The sequence below is a fragment of the Periophthalmus magnuspinnatus genome, chromosome 24 (assembly GCF_009829125.3).
Source record: "Periophthalmus magnuspinnatus isolate fPerMag1 chromosome 24, fPerMag1.2.pri, whole genome shotgun sequence".
NCBI lineage: Eukaryota > Metazoa > Chordata > Actinopteri > Gobiiformes > Gobiidae > Periophthalmus > Periophthalmus magnuspinnatus.
In genome coordinates, this window is record NC_047149.1 from 17,316,600 (window position 1) to 17,333,781 (window position 17,182).

At 37.6% G+C, this 17,182-nt stretch overlaps 2 protein-coding genes across 2 annotated transcripts; one reads left to right on the top strand and one right to left on the bottom strand.

Annotated features, from left to right (window-relative positions):
- Positions 1 to 345: 345 nt before the first annotated feature.
- On the top strand, positions 346 to 3,178 carry fkbp6 (FKBP prolyl isomerase 6). The gene is made up of 8 exons (XM_055232271.1): positions 346 to 510; positions 851 to 968; positions 1,309 to 1,398; positions 1,479 to 1,681; positions 1,758 to 1,877; positions 2,361 to 2,558; positions 2,801 to 2,910; positions 2,980 to 3,178. The coding sequence occupies exons 1-8, from the start codon at positions 433 to 435 to the stop codon at positions 3,071 to 3,073; spliced, it is 1,011 nt and encodes a 336-aa protein (XP_055088246.1). The 5' UTR covers positions 346 to 432; the 3' UTR covers positions 3,074 to 3,178.
- Positions 3,179 to 3,695: 517 nt separating this feature from the next.
- flvcr1 (FLVCR heme transporter 1) lies at positions 3,696 to 16,449 on the bottom strand. Its single transcript, XM_033990921.2, has 11 exons — positions 15,938 to 16,449; positions 14,216 to 14,708; positions 13,167 to 13,311; positions 12,108 to 12,248; positions 11,359 to 11,426; positions 10,403 to 10,506; positions 10,198 to 10,308; positions 7,076 to 7,181; positions 6,640 to 6,751; positions 6,483 to 6,550; positions 3,696 to 5,269 (listed from the first exon to the last, which is right to left on the bottom strand). Exons 1-11 carry the CDS (start codon positions 16,168 to 16,170, stop codon positions 5,183 to 5,185), a joined length of 1,668 nt encoding a protein of 555 aa, XP_033846812.1. The 5' UTR covers positions 16,171 to 16,449; the 3' UTR covers positions 3,696 to 5,182.
- Positions 16,450 to 17,182: the final 733 nt, after the last annotated feature.

A 17,182-nucleotide genomic window follows, 5' to 3' on the forward strand; every position in this document is an offset into this window, starting at 1 on the left:
ATTATGTCTTCCTTTTTTTTTTTAAATTGTTTTAAAAATGTATATTGATTTGTAAATTTGCTACAAAATAGACATGGGAGAGTGGATATTTTGCTTTATTCTAATCTAGTCTAAGTCTAATAAATGAGCAGACATATTGCAAAGAGTGAGGGGTGATTTTATGTTGTTAAGAAATACTATATACTAATAATTTCAGACTTCACAAATTTAACAAAGTTAGACATTTTAGAAGAAGATAAAACTAAATTTTATTTGGTTTACTAAGCGTCTTTAGTCTTTTCATTCGCTGACAAAGGTCACGTGGCTGCCAGTTGACCTCATGCCCTCGTGCATGCTCTCAGTGTGCAAACTAAGTTGACACTGTTGTTCTCCTTCATCACATACTAAAAGGATATTTTCTTGAGGTAGTCTTTTAATAACCCAGTGTGGGAAATGTCTGTGAACGGGCTGCTGTCCAGTATCCGCAGGCTGACCCAAAATGAAGAGCAGCTGAGGAACTCAAACTCTGTGGTGAGTGCACAAGCTAATACATTAGCACGGATGCTAACGGCAGTGTTTGAAGGCTCAAGTTATGAAAATTGTACAGACAGTACCATTAGGAGCATAAAGCATATAATTATTTTATTGATCGAGACAATTTTCTTGCAAGTTAATGGAACAGAAATAATCTGTGGCTTTGCTGCCATCTTGCGGCATGTCATTGGACATAATGCTGTCATAATTTTTGTCTAAAGTTTGAGCATTAATGTATCCTTCAGTTCACATTCAGTATGCTTTTAATAGCCAAAATTATACTATATAAAGCCTATCTCTATGCACTGATCCTAGACCACAACCTCTATCCTGGCAGAGTCCTTTTGAGGTCCTCCGTCAGCAGATGGATGACATTTTAGGAGATGGAGGAATTATGAAGCAAGTGGTCCAGCCTGGAGAGGGCCCACCAGTGCCCGAGAACGCTTCAGTCATAAGTATGTGATTTACAGCGTGGCACTCACTCATTTGCATCATCTATGTTTTAAGGTTTTGATTATAAAATGTTGTAATCAAAATTAGAGAACCAGAGCAAACCTGTATTTGCTTCTATTTTCATAACTAATCGTAATCACAGTTTCTCAAAAGTTAAAATGGGTCATAGTATGTAAATCACATACTTATAATAAGACTTTCGGATCCCTGCAAACAAATGTATGATGTTCAATTGACCATCCAAAAAATATACTAAAAACTAAGAAATGCATAAGGGTGCATATTTTTCACTAGTATTTGTAAGCATTCATGTTTCATATTGTTTTGTTTACTTTCTCACAGTGCATTACTCTGGCTTCCTGGAGTATTCTGACCAGCCTTTTGAAACCACGCTAAACAGAAGGCACCCTCGGATTATGAAGTTAGGGAGAGGTATGTCATTTTTCAGTCTAAAGTTACTGTAAGAAATAAAGTTGATTTTATTCAGACATCACATTATATTTATGTCTCAGATGTGACATTGGGAGGCCTGGAACTGGGTTTGTTAACTATGAAAAAGGGGGAGTTTTCACGCTTCCTGCTGCAGCCTCAGTATGCCTATGGGAACATGGGCTGTCCACCCTTCATCCCGGAACGTGCTGTGGTTCTCTATGAGATCCACGTCCTGGACTTCCTGGACTCTGGACTAGTGGATAAATTTCTCACACTATGTCCAGTAGGCAAAGACATTATATACCAAACCAAAAGTGTACTGTAATGAAGTCTCTTGATATCATTCTGTTTTTATTTAGGAGGAACAGAACTCTTCTCCTCTGTCCACATTTTTAGACGTGGTCAATACATTACGTTCTTTTGGCAATCGCTGCTTCAATCAGAACCAGATGTACCATGCCAAAGATCGTTACAAACAGGTAATAAAACTGCAAGAAATATTTATAATATTTATCTTAATTCAAGTCATTAGGGCCATTTTAAAAATATATAATGATTATAACATATCATTTATTTTATAATATTTATTTCTGAATGTGTTTGGACAGTATTTTCTTCACTTTTTCTTTACTTGATACATTTGCATGAAAACTATATTCGAACAACCTGGTAGAAATAGCTAGAAAGTATCTAAACCCCACTTACAATACGAATGCATGTTTTTGTAGGAATTCTAAGCAATAAAAACACTTGTAACACTAAGTTACTAAGGTACCAGTAAGTGTAATGCCATATTGTGGAACATTAAAGGCAAAGCAAAATAATCTCCATGAACACAAGCAGATGATGCACCCTTCACCAGAAAAGCTGCATAGTGCACTTCTATTTTTTTATTATTTACTTTTAGTCTTCCAGTTCCAGAACACTGAAATCTGTATTGTTTTTTTCTGTTTCGTAATCAGGCTTTGAAGCTTTTGGAAACCAGGAAATCTCAGAATGTGCCAGAGAAGGAGAGTCTGCAGACGGCCCTTCTTCCTGTGTATCTGAATCTCTCCCTCACTGAGCTGCGTCTGGAGAACCCACAGAAAGCCCTGAAGTACGGCAACAAAGCACTACAGATTGACCGCAACAACACTAAGGCTCTTTTCCGCTGCGGACAGGTCAGAAATCACCACCAATCACCTTTTTTTGGGTAATTTTTGTGCCAATTTGTAGTGGAAATATATCAACAACATTTTATACACAAACAAAAAAATTTTACAAAAAATTTAAATCACAAAGACAATACATTATTTTATACAGCCTAATTTAAAATACCGGTACTTATATTGGGCGAGAGTTTATCCATCACTGTAATGCTAAATACCGTTTCTCATTCAAATGTGTGTGTGTTGTGTGCAAGGCCTACCAGGAACTGCAAGAGTTTGAGAATGCGCAACAGTGCCTCTTAATGGCTCAGGGGAGGAAGCCTTTTGACAGCGACGTCAATAACCTCCTGAGGAAAGTGGCAATGTAAGCTCAAATTTGGAGAAAAATGCAGAATTTATTTATCAGAATTTAATATTTATGTTTTCTTTCCAGGTCCTATAAAGAAAGCCTAGATAAACAAAAAGACATGTGCTCCAAGATGTTCAAGCATTTCAATTGCAGAGATTTAAATGAGGAAACGGGTTAGAAACAGTACAGCATCCATGTTACTTATTGTTCAAATGAAATCTGTACCTTTCAGGTTGCAGCATTGCTGTGGTGTGTATGAGGAGCAGTTTATAGTTTTGTGGAATATTGTGTGTTTCTGAAAATATTTTTATTTTGTTTTCAAGGTGTTCAAAAGATTATGCTGTATTTCCTGTAACTATGTTATGTTTACACATTTGTATAAATTGAAAATTGTAGTTACTTTTCAGCTGTTTTAATTTGGAGAGTTGGACAAATTGCTTTGAAAAGATAATGTTTTTTCTGTGGCAAAATAAAAGGAAAAGAAGAGAACAAGAAACTATATATTTATTGCTGAGCTGATTTAAAGTCTCATTCTTGTACTTCTGTGAGGGAGCGGCTTGTGACTAGGATTCAACCTACAGAGGGCGCTATTGTATCATGAGCTAAAGTGAACGGTGCAATGTACAGAAAAATACAAATTCTGGGTATACTTATTTAAGAATATGTCGTGGAACTAGGTTTTGTGAGTTGATACTAATGTTGTGTCCTTCAGCAAGGCACTTCACCTGTCTCATCTCCAGTGTCTGTAAAATATGACCTTTTATGTACAGTGAGAAAAACTCAGACAATTTCTTTTTTTTTATATGCATTTACAGTAATCAAGGCCTTTACATACAATAAGTCTATGTGCATTGAAATAGATTAATAGATAAAAAGTTACTACAGCAGTGAAACAGTCAAAAACATTTAATAAATAAACAAGCTAAAATGGACACATAGTGAACTCTTTTTCATTGTTACAAAGTATTGCAGATAAATATTAAATATTGGAATAATGAATGTAACATTTTAAATAATTGCATTTGAGAAATGTTAAAACATTACATTTTGTTGATTGTAGAAAGAAATCATGTAATAACAAGTTTTCATAAAATAAAAAAGAGTGACATACCAATTCTTCCACTGAGAATGAATACATTTAACAGTGTTGTAACATTCACTTCATTGTGCTATGTGTCTTTAGTTTTCTGGTCTCAAACAGTGGCAGTTTGGAAAAGTTGTGTGTGACTTTTAAGCTCTGCATCACGATAACATGTTGACATTGTTTGGTCTATAGTGGTTGCATTGTAACAATAAAAACAGTTGTAACACACTGATGAAAAACTATCACGCTTGTTTGTTGGAAGCAAATTGGTCCCCACAAAATAATTGTTGCTTAGAGCCTTGGTTTATTATCCAGATTGATGCATTTGTCCTTTGAATTTGACAGTTCAAGTCCACAATGCAAAGCTGGTATTGCACTTGTGCATGTTTCAAGTTGATGGGGCAGTACAAGGAGCACGTACCTCCAGTATTATACATAGTATGAATAATTTAATTCGATCACATAATTGTTTGATAGTTGTTCCTTCAGCAAAGTGCATCTAGAGCCAAACTACCACTTATCAGAACATGATATGTGTTGCAATTCTCTTGACATCCATTCATTGCTAAACTATTACACTATTTGTCCAAACTTGAGACATGGCCCCATGTTGCATTGTTCACAGCTTGCTTTAGGCGTGTCTTCCAATTGGACACAGTTTTTCGAACACTTGTGCATGGCAAACCAATATTCAAAATATGTGCCAAGACTCCATAGCAAAATCAAAACAAAAGTCTCTCCAACGTCCATTTGTCCATGCACAAACTTCCTCAGTTGCTTCTTTGCATATCTGTCCAATGCTTCCATCAAAGTAGTATGTTACGAAAATAATCTCTGAAGTGCTACATTACAAATAAAAAACTGCTAAATGATAACAGTATTTACAGTATTATACATAGATATTAGCAAGATATTCAAGTAACTCAGGAAACACTGGCTCTGTCAGTTAGCCATAACTTCAGACTTTCAACTCGAAAAATCAAGCATCACCATTGACTATTGTTTCGCACAATATTAAATAGTCCAAATAAATAGCTATATGTCCATAGGTCTTATTTGCATTTCTTTGGGTTAAATCTTGTTTTACAGTGTAGTTTTCCATTTTTGTTGCTATAAATTGAAACTGGGCTCCCAAAGATCCGATTTTGTACAATTCTTCTCTGGATTTAGTCTTGCATCATAGTCCTCTTATATTGTTGTACTTTATATTGAAGTTTCTCTGGAGAAACTAAATGAAGCTGGAATCATCAAATCATTGGATTTTTCTTCAGCTGGGCATTCCACTGGAAGCTACAACAAGAAAAAGACAATTAACAAAAAACATGCTTCAGAAAACATTAAACCTGCACTGTGTAACTTTTTAGGTGGAAAGGCCTCAACCTACTTGTTTCCAAGGAGATGTTATTGCTTTACCTGAAATGTTGTACAATATGACATTAACCTATCTATCTCCATGGAGACAAGCAGGTGATGCCCCAGGCCAAGTTACAGGTCAGATCTGTGAGAGACAGGTGAGCCTGATGACAGTAAGAATGTATATTTTTCAAGATATTTTCTTCTACAATAAAAACACCTGTAATGCAATAAATTGACCATAGATAAATGTAATGCCTTGCTGTGGAACATTCCAGGCAAAGCAACAATACCCCCATGGAGACCAGAAAGTGGGGCCCTTCAGAGAAGCACCTTTAAGCTAGACATTTTATATGTAATAGAAATATCCAACAGGACAACAAAGAAACACACCATTAATCATATTATAGTGATTATTCAACAATAATTTGAATCAAACTATACAAAAAAATACCTTAAAATATAGACAAAAGCTGCAACAATAACAGCTCATAGCCTAATACATACATTATATTTGTTAAATTGCACTGTCCAAATTATATAAATAGTACAAAATAGGGCCTGTTCTATGACTCAGCCTGTGGGTTAAATAGAGTGCTATTGATTCAGTGCTGTGACTTTGTGGCGGACGCTAACAGACTCTTGAAGCTAATCAGAGCTAATCACTGGTTTCTGGGAGACCGTGAGGTTCATTCATGGCTTCGGCTTTTGGCTCAGCTCCAGCACAGAACAGAACGAGATGTAAATGTCAAGGCAGTTTATAACGGAGTGAATCTGAGGCTTTCAAGGAATGCCAGGACATAAAGCAAATTAACTGTTTTCATCAAGCGTAACTCACAGGGGATAGAGTGATTACCTCAGACTATGGTGTTAGAGGTACTCCTTGTTTCAGTTATTAGTTGAGTTGAGTTATTTAAAATATTTTTGAAGTAAAAATGTAACTTATCTCATGAGCTACAGTATTTAATCTTTATACTGTTCTTTTTTAAGTATAGTAACTTGTACATGGTTAGAATAATATAATTTAGAACAAGGAGGTGACTATAGTCTACTTTATAATTGGAAACCCATAAAAAGCTTAAAAAAAACAAAAAATACAACAAAAATGCAGACTTTTATTAACCTCTTAAAAAATATTCAAAGTACTCACCAGTTCCCGATCTTTATTTTTCAACCCCATGTTTACATTGTGTCGCTTCAATTCAGATTTGATTAATGCTAAAAGAAAACGGACAAAGAAGATAATACATTAAAAGTAAACACACTCAATAAATGGATATGATATTTGTAGCTTTTAAAAGTTGTACCAGTGAGAATGATGCCAAGGAAAATCCACGCGCAGAGGAAGAGGTTTCCGTACAACGGCCCATAGTCTGTGGTGAGTCTGCCCTGAATCAGAGTGAAGATGATCCCAAAAATCTGTGAACATAAAATAGGGGATGCATTAGGATGACATGTACTATTAGAAGTCCAATTATGCCCAGTGTAGTCATCTTTTGTTATTGCTTGTCCCTTCTAAATTATAAACAAATGAATAACTTTCAATTGTAAAATGATAAGAATTTTTTATCGCATTCCTGTTTCTCTTTGTTTCATATTTTTCTGATTTCCATACATGAATGGAGAGTGTAGAGGCTCCTTGTGGTTGGATGTGTGCATTGAAATTAATCCTTTATCTTTTATTTTTATGATTATTATTTTTTTTTTTAAGTTAACTGCATCGTTCCGCAGATTATATCTTACCTGTGCAAAAGCATTGAGCAGCCCAGATGACGTGCCCTCCGATTCTGGGTATGTGATCTCCACACCAAACTCAAAACCCAGAGGTAGGTACCCAGTCATGAAGAATCTAAAGATGACATGAGAAAAAAGGATTATATTAGCAAGCACAAAAAAGTAAAAAAAAAAAAAACTCTTTGAAGGGAACAGATCCAAAAGATTCAGATCCCACAAACATGCTAAAAGTCCTGTCACTACTGTTTCAATGTTTTTCTTACTACTATATTTTGGTATAAACACACATTGCCTCGCATCATTGGCTGTTGTTTAAATTAACAACAAAACACATCACTGACTACTTTCATCATTTGTATTGACATAAACAAGGGACTAGCTCCTTTTCCTTTTTGGATCAATGCTGACGTAGTAAAAGGGCCCCACCTGAGTTACAGTTTACAGCAGTGGTCGGCAACGTCCGGCCCGCGGGAAAATGTTGGCCCTTTGCCAATTTATTTTGGCCCGCCAGAGGATTTTGGACTTTCTTCCGGCATTGATTCTTTAATACTGTCATGATCCGCTCCGTCTGCTCCACGTTTTTCCTCCTGTCCTGCTCGTTCCCTCCCTCACCTGCCGAGCTGGGCTGAGCTCCTGGCTCCTCCTGCGCGCACCTGCAGCTCATCAGCGCGATCACCACCACCTGCTGTGTATAAGAGGAGGCAGGACCAGACACTCAGGGCGAGATCATCTGCGTTTCTACACCCTGTTCAGTGCCGGTTCATCTTCGTTTCAGCCTCATCCCGTTCGGTGCCGGATCGTATGTGCGTCTCCACCCAGCTTGCTGGACCGTCTCAGCTCCAGCGCTCCCGGCTCAGCTCCGACCCTGCTTCCACCCTGCTTCCCAGCCCTGGTACTGTCTGTTTTATCTCTGCATTCCGCGACCCCGGGCCCTGGTTAGCACTCTGCGTCCTGCCCTGGTGCTGCCCGCATCGTCATCTCCGCTGCGCTCCACGTTCCACTCCTGGATCCTGGTCCGTGCCTCACCTCCTGCTCACCGCCGGATCAACCCTCGAACTGCATCATTTGTCATTTCTTTAATAAATACCGTAAATATTCCCCGAGTCTGCATCCTTTGGTCCGCTACACCCACCGTTACGACAAATACCAAGTTATGTGGGCACTGCTATGGGCATTCCACTGCCCATGATGTGCATGTAACACAACATTAAAAGCAAACAATGAACTGGTGTGTACATACACCTTCACCAGTCAAAATCGTGGCTAACTGTTTTTGGACATCTGATGAGGCAAGTGTGCAGACTGCGCGCAGCTCAAGGAATGTGCACCAGTTACACTATAGCCTTCTTGCACTTCTGTGGTTAGTTATTCAAAATTCCCCATTTTATTAAAATAAATCACTTAATCACAAAACTGTCAAAATACTCAGTTTGAAGATTTCTTTTAACCGGGGTGGGGACTTGCTTTTTGTCCGCATGTCAGGTTTTATTGTTCCCGACCTTTGCTCATGTTTGACACAACATAAATCCACTTAGCCATGTCAATTTTAAACATTTTTCATTTACGTTGTGATTTTATCACGATCCTTGCTGCACTTGGCATCATCCAAGTCCTACAGCTCTCCCACAGTCGTGCGTAAAGGTGCAGGTCATTACGGCACCAAATGCGGAGTAAGGAAGCCGTTAGTGCGGTATTACGCACGACTAAAAGCCTGTCGTAGTTTAACCTTCGAAGCAGAGCTAAATCGCAGTGATGGTCACAAGAAGACAGCGTGAGAAAAGAATTTTGATGGAGAGATTTGACGATAAGCAATAATTACGCAGCTTCCTGGTTCAAGTAACCGTCTTAGAAAGATTTTATCCTTGTTTAAATCCGCACATTTTAACCACAAAAGTATTAGTTTCAATTAATATCATGAGACAAAGACCTGAATAAATGAGGTAAAACCTTAAAGTGAAAAGTTTTTCATAGCTCTACCTGATACTGTGCGCCTTTAGTATCCATATTACCATGTTCAACAAAGGCATAATTCTTACCAAAACCATAATAAAAGGAGCAAAAGCTTTTGCCCGAGGATTTTTTAATTGGCTGTTTTAGGTGAGTTAAAATGCATGTAATTCATATTTATGTATTTATAAATATATGTAAGCCAATACCTTTACCATCTGGCCCGCCACCTGTGGGCGCTGAAAAAAATTGGCCCGAAGCCAAGCGAAGTTGCCGACCCCTGGTTTACAGGCTCAGTTAACGAATTACCTTAATACAACTCTCACTTTATCCTCACATTTGTTTCAGCCTACTTTTTACTTTAGCCCATTCAAAACATAAAATATTTAGTTCTGAATTGTTAATTACTATGGCAACGGCACTAGATTTTCATCATTCTGAAACCCACAGATAGACAAAAAAATAAAATGGCTGTTAATCTACAATAACCAACATTAAAACATTACATAAATCTACACCCTTCATTGTTATTCCACTGAAGAAGATACACCCACTTCTTTGAAAATCAGCTCCCTGTCTCTGCACAGAGCTGTTCACTAAATTAAGCTCAAGCAGACACACATTTAATCAGATGCTCTGCCTTTGTCCTGTCCGTTTCTCCTCTGTCCACTCAGCCAATAATTCATGAGTGTGACATCATGTGACCTCCTCCTCTCTCACAACAAACACTCAAGGACAAACCAAATATTGATCGGAAGTAATGGCCACTGCTACTGACAAAATACAGTTGCCTCTTCACATTTGATTATAAGCTCCTTTATTTTTCCCCAGATACTGTGTGAAGTTACAGTATGTACAAATCTGAAGAATAGCCTAGATGAGACCTATGCAATAGCTGCTCTAATCAGAGGTTTACTGCAATAGATGTGACCATAAAATACAACCCTATTACAGTGTGTAGTAGTCATAGCCCTGCCAGTGTCAACAGTTTGTTTGTAACTGATGGTGGTTTTAGATGTGTGACTAAAAACACACAACTATGAACTAACTATGATCTTCAAGAAGCATGGCCATTTTGTGATACATGTATTACATTATTATTACTTATTCCTGATGCTTTTACTACCTCCAATTCCTCAACAAAAAAAAAAGACTAAAATGTGTTATTGCTGAGAGTCACAAACCCGAGGACTCCTGCTGTGACGAACACCAGGTAGATGTTGTTCAGGTCCAATGTGAACGTAAAGACCAGCATCCCGATGAAGGAGAGGAAATACACAATCAGAGTGGTCATTCTGAAGAGATAGATATAATATAGTCAGTAACTTTATATTGGTTACATAACTGGTCTCTATAATATCTATAATGTGAAATGTGAATGTGCCGTACTTGTATGTCTTGGTGTGATCAAGCCATAGTCCACAGAGAATAGAGCCCACCATCCCAGCGACGACTAGAGTCAAACCAATACGACCAGCATTCAACTCCTGGCCCTAAAGAAGGAAAGAAGAAGGAAGAAGGTAAGTGAAAAAAGCAACAGTTAATACTGACAACATATTATGCTTTTTAATGCCATAGGATAGTGGTTAGTCATTAATTTATCTTGACTATAAACTGTAGATTTGGCAACCTTAAATGGACAATGTTATATTATTACTGCACTGTTGCAGTTTTTATCTTCCTGTCTACAAATTTGTAGATTATGGGTATGGGATTATGTCATTTTCTATATTCTAAAACCTCAAAATACAAAGTGGATTAACAATCACATGTGCTAGTTTCAGATTTTAGGAATGAGGAACAATAAGCACATGACATGACTAGAAATTAACTTTAGTATTTTATGAACTTCTTGAACTTTTAAAACTCACATTACCAAAACGAAGCAATCTATGCTATGATTTATGCACCAACTGTGGCTTTGCAGAGTGGTCGTCACCAACGATGACAAATGTTCTTTTTTTGTATTTATATATTTGTACTACAGGTTAATTATGTAATTATGTATGGTAAATGATTAGTATTCCTGTTTTCTCAGAGGTGGCATCTCTATGAACATGCAGACAGAGGGACAGAGCCGTGGAGAGATAAGGCATGCATGAACTAAACTAATTAAGTTAAAACAATAATCTCAGATAACAGTCTCCATTCATCACATTTACTGTTGGTTTACTCTGAGTATTACAGTAGTAAGATGTAATGTGAGAAATGTTTTGAAGGTAGTAGCTACAAGCTTAGGGAATTGTTTAACATTCATTCATTGTGTCCAAACTGTTCTTTACTATAGGGTAACTTTGCTTTTATGATCTAAAATGTAATTTGTAAATATTATGAGCGCTTCCTACCTCGTAGCAGTCTATAATCATCTGGTTCAGAAGAGTGGAAACAGAGTAGAAAGAACCTGTCATTATACCTGAAAGAAAATAAGAAAAAGTACCGGTACTTTAAATTTAAAACAATAACATTGATTGAAATGAATATATTAATTATACGACTGTAGTCACATAGTACATGAAATGGTCCCTGTATGTAGTTCTGCACTAACTGCACTAGAACAATACCAGAACTGTTTCGGTTTACTTCAGTCAGTTGAGCCTTTGTTGCCAAAACGTTAGCTGAGCTGAACCAGTTTGCAAACACTTAAAAGGACCTTTGGTCTTAATGCTAATATAAATTGGCTGTTGTTATTTCACTAATTGACAGCGACACATCATGTGGCTCTGACAGCAAACCTTCAGTGTCTATCTTTCAGAACAAAAAAAACCTCTTTAGGCTCCTTCAGATACAGGGGGCAGAACACTTTAGATTCACTGCAGTGTTATTAGTTTTGCAGAGTCAGTACCAAATGCACAACATAGTGCTTCAAAGCCCCTGTTTACAGAGGGAATTAACATTTACTGTGCGTCAATTTTAACATGAAAAATGGTCAAAATAGTCTTTCTGGACCTACTTTAAAGTTAATAATTTTATGATGTTTGACATACAAAAATGGGATCCTAATGTGTTTTGTCTATTAGAAACAATCTGTCCACTTGTTCACATTTCACCTTAACATACTTCAAAGGAGTAAAAGACATTCAAACAATGTTTATACCGTAGCTGATAAGCAGCAACAAGAAGGCCTTGTTCCTGAAAAGGTTGCAGATGGACTGTCTGTAGGAGTAGTCTTCAGGAAGAGAGTCAGACAAAACAGCCCGTGCCTGGCTCGGAGGCTTCAGAGGCCGGTCCTTAATCACTAAAGACAGAAAGATCAAATAGAAAGATCAAATAGAATCGTTTTTTTTTTTACTAACTGTATGGAGGAACTGAGAAACAGGTTCAAGTCCAAACTGCAGATTACCTTACAATACACAAAGATATACAAAAAGAGAGGTGATTGGGGCCCTCATGGTTCTTTGATGGCCTTAGAGAAAACCCAATAATTTAACCTTCTTAGATTAGTGTAGAGTTGCAGAGAAACTCATTGCAATTTTCTAGAGATTGTTTTCTAAACTGTCTGCAAAACTGTAAACTTTCTTTCTCTGAAAACAATAAATCTATAAATATATAGAGGTCTTTGTATACTCTGTCCTGCCTCTTAGTATGATAGTTAATGAGCTTAGATTTAGAGTACCGGTACTTCTAGTGTGCTCATCTCACTTAGAGACTAGAGTCTCTAAATCAGGAGAACTCGAAGGCATGGTAAGTAAAGAAATGATCCTAAGGAATTACCATCAACCTATCAAGCCAGACCCGACCTGAAAGAGAGAGACCAGACTGTCTGGGTAAGTCCTCTGGCATCCGCATATCACTGTTTTAAATGAGAGGAGATACCTACAGAGGGGCCTTGAGAAAATGTTCAGCTAAGAGGACTGGTTCGCTGTTTATACTCTCTAAAATAAGAAACTAAAAAAACTAAAGTTACCCAAAAGGCGAATAACTTGGGAGGTTTACAGTTATGCGAGTGCGATTCAACTTTTGGCAAGACCCTAACTATTAATTAAACCCATTGAAGTAGATGAGATCCAAATGTCATTTCCATAACTGTTTGTTGTTATTTTTTTATTTTTTTTTAAGATTATGTTAAACTCTTGAAGTAAGGTCTGACCATTTTTGGTGCCTCGAGCCCCTTGTGAAGAATAAGTACTGTAAATATATAAATATATAAATGTACCTATCAGTGCGAGCAGAAACAGTCCCGTGGAGACTGCAGCGGTGCCATAGAACATGGTTTGGATGTTGTGTGTGGTGAGCTCTTGGCTGTCAGGAGTGTTTGGGACCAGGACTGGAGGTAACAGGAAACCAATGGCTGTCCCCAACTGAAGAGAGATAAAAATACAACATACTTTTATAAGCAACATCTGAACAATCAGGTTTAATACTATGACTCTCAACTGCGGATCCATAGCCATCCAACACATATTACTGTACACTCTTCTTGATGTCTTTTTATTGGAAGAACAATTTATTTACAGATATGTAATTATATAACACTTGTTCAGCACTGTTTCTTCCTTGGATTACTTCTTTGATAAATTAGCCTACTTACAGACTTGCACAGTCACCATATCAAAACCACCTGTTTGAAACTAAACCTTGACTAAACCAAGACCAAACTCGGGATGCATTCACACTTGCCTTGGTTTGGACTCAGTTTGAATCCTAATGTTGAGTTGGTTTGGTCCTGCTCTAGTTTTGGGTTTAGTCCCAGTTTACTTTGGGTTTATGATTGTGCAAGTGTGAATGCACCCCAAGTTTACATCAGGACTAAACAGGGCCTAAACCAGAACCAACCCAGAACAAATGTGACCTCTTAGAGTGTAGGAGATGCTACCCCGTTAAAAAAGCCTAGTATACCCTACCAACCAACAAGTCCCTCTCCAAAATGCCTGCATATGCAGGCTTGGACTGGCTTGTGACAAATCTCACTAGATTTAGTGGAGGACAAAACACTACACTTGCATGTGGTACCTACCTCTTAACTCAAAATGTTATGCACTATATAACAAGCTGTAATCTGCAATGAAATTGTTTGGGGTTTGAGGTTTCATGTTATTTAAGTTATTTAGCCAGTATGTTACACTGAAGTACATGGCACTACAAGTTACACTTAATGAGGAAGTTACATAGAGGAAGATATATATTATGATGTTAATTTTTTAAAGGTGTTGAGGGACTCAAAAATGTAAAATATGTTAAATTAAAGTGCCCACTTTTTCTTACCTGGTTTCCTAACACAGCTGTAGCACACGCTGTTGATACCTCGCTGGGTCCAAACCAAACGGAGGCGATTCTTGATGGTAGCCCCAGAATAAATACCTGTGCTACTGAACATATTGATTGTGCTGTGAATGTCAACCAGAACAGATCCGGGCTAACGCTAGCACACTTTAGCCATGCTCCTGCACAGTTTATCCCGGATCCAAGCAGCGCTGTTAGCCTGAGCCCTCTGCGGTCCAACAGCCATGTAGCAGGGAAAATTAGCGGCACATAGGCCACCATATAAATAATAGACAGCCAGTCAATTTTAGAATTCTGCACCCCATAGAAATGAGTGAAGACGTTTGTGATGATGCTGTATTGAATCCATTGGAAAGCGTTGACTAGAGAGTAAAGGCTGAACACAGTCAAAACAGCAAATCTTCGCAGATAAAGTTTTGTCTCTATAGTTCCGGACTCCTCCTGGTCTTCTGGTCTTTTGTCAGGTGATTTCGAGCTGTTAAAAGAAATGTTGGAGAATATTGTTAGGAAGATATACTGGGTTGTAGGCTAGGGTTAGAAGCCATAATATACTTTTTGGGGAATATTTTGCATTAAACTATAACAAACTTAAATAACATTTTGTTGGACCGCTATATTGATCTTAAACACCGGTTAAAAACAGGTCCATTGATTTTTCATATGTTTTTTTTTTTAAACATGTGTGACATTTTTTTTAACCCTGTATGTAGCACCTGGAGTCTGTAGTATTATTGTATTATTTTTGTATATTATATTTTGAAGTAACTACAAAGCAGTGGGTGGAGATAGGGGGTAGGTGAAAACAGAATTTTTTTGAGCACTCAAGTTTCAGATTATAGGACAATACAGTCTTACTCCAACATACATGAATCAATCAAATACAACTTTGAGTAAACTAATGATGAACAAACACTGTTATAAAATGGTTAAAAGCTCATGAAAGTAAATGTTGCATAATGAATGCTTACAAAATGAAGGTTTCCAGAGACTTTTGATTTCCTTTTTTGATCATAATAAAACCAAAATGACTTTTTTTTTTTTTTTTTACATAAATACATATGGCTGATTTCATACATACATTTCTTGATGTGACTTTACTATTAAGTATGTTACCTTGTGCTTCCTTAGATGATTCATAAAATACAAATCTTGTCTACACATGCACAAATATTTAGTAAAAGCTGCTCTGTACATCATTTTTCATTCAATAGAAGTAGTAGGAGGCAGAAGCAATAGACTATATCACAGATTAAAGATTAAACCATCCATTGATTCCTATTATGTTGTTGCGTAGGTCACTGTTGACATAGACCTAGTGTAATAGCCCCTTAATATTGTTTCTTATTAAGTTGTAGCCTAATTAATGGGCTACGTCTAAGGATCCATGCGTATTTTGGCAACTATAGCACAACCTACTGGCTGTGTCCTTACTCCTGTCTACTTCTCCATCTCCAATTTTGGCTTTATTACCCACAATAACATAACTCCAATTCCTAATAGATCTATAATGAAAAATAAAGGCTAGCAATTATGTGTTTATGAACGGTGAAGCTAGCAGATCATGTTTGCAAAGTGGTGCCATCCTACTGTCCCGCAACGAAAAGCGAGATGAATTTCCACCAAAGTGCTTCAAATTGTTCATAAAATCGTCACCGAATATTTTACCTACAACAAACAAAATGGAGGTAGTCCCATGTGTCTCACCCAGCTCCGTTGGGCAGCATCGCGTCGCATTCATCCGCCTCTGTCTCCGTATCTCCGGGCTGATCTCCAGGGGCCGTTGTCTGGTGCTGCTCCGAACCCGCGGCCACTTCGTCTCTCCCCGGCTCGGATTCGGGGCTCTTCCGGGTGATGGAGATCATGGATGGGCTGCGATGGTCAGGTGCTGCGCCGCTATCCGCTCGCACATGCTCCTGGACAAGCTCACCAGCGACCATGATGTTACTGCTGTCGCTTCAAGTACACGAAGCGAACCGGTGGCAAAAAACGCGCTTCCTCATTCATTTAAGCTATTCCTAATGAGTAATATCAGGTTTATACGATACATATTCATAAACTAAGTGATCCCGGGACTGTATAGCGGATATTAACACGCCCTGATGTCACTTCCGTATGTGTCCATGTCTTTGAGCGTTAGTTCAGTCTAGTCGGTGCTTTTAGTTCGTATCTTTGTATTAGCGCAGACCCGAGCCTTCCGATGCGCCTCAACCAATCACAGCGCGGCAAAGGCTCACGAGCGCGACACCAGCGTAGGCTCCATGTGGAAACTGACAGCAAGACGTGATGATGCAACACCTCCAACTCATATGATGATGATGATGGTGATGATGGAGGGCTGGAGGACTTTATACAGACAAAAAAAATAATCTAATCCTTATCCTTTCAAAATATCATATTCATTGTCCTCTTATATATTTTTTAAACTATTGTTCAAACCCAAAAGCCCTGAAAACAAAAGCACTTTGCACAGAATTTGAAATTTAAAATCTACTACTACACTATTATTATTATTTATTTTTATTTTTATTTTTTTTGCATTTGTTTAATATTTTTGCACATGCCTTATGACTGTAATGTAATGTAATGCTTAAGCCTCTTGCCCTTGTTCATTGTTTATATATTTGTAATTAAAAAAAGAAAAGGAAAAAAGAAAAATAAATTAAAAGCATTAAAAAAAGGACTTTTATATAGACAAATGAAACCTAAATAAACAGTAGAAAGATAGTTGTAGGTCTACTATCTGCTATCTTCTATCTAGGTTTGGTCCTCTTCTAGTTCTGGTTCTTTTTTTTTTTTTGTCAAACATGAGGCTAATCTAGAGCCTATCTCCAGACCAGTTCACAAACCTGTGTGGTGCTTTGAGTCATGTCAGAGCAATCATGATTAAGTTTATTGCTTTAGAATGCTTTAGTGTTTCTTAAAAGGAGGAATTTGGACTGGTGGTACCCA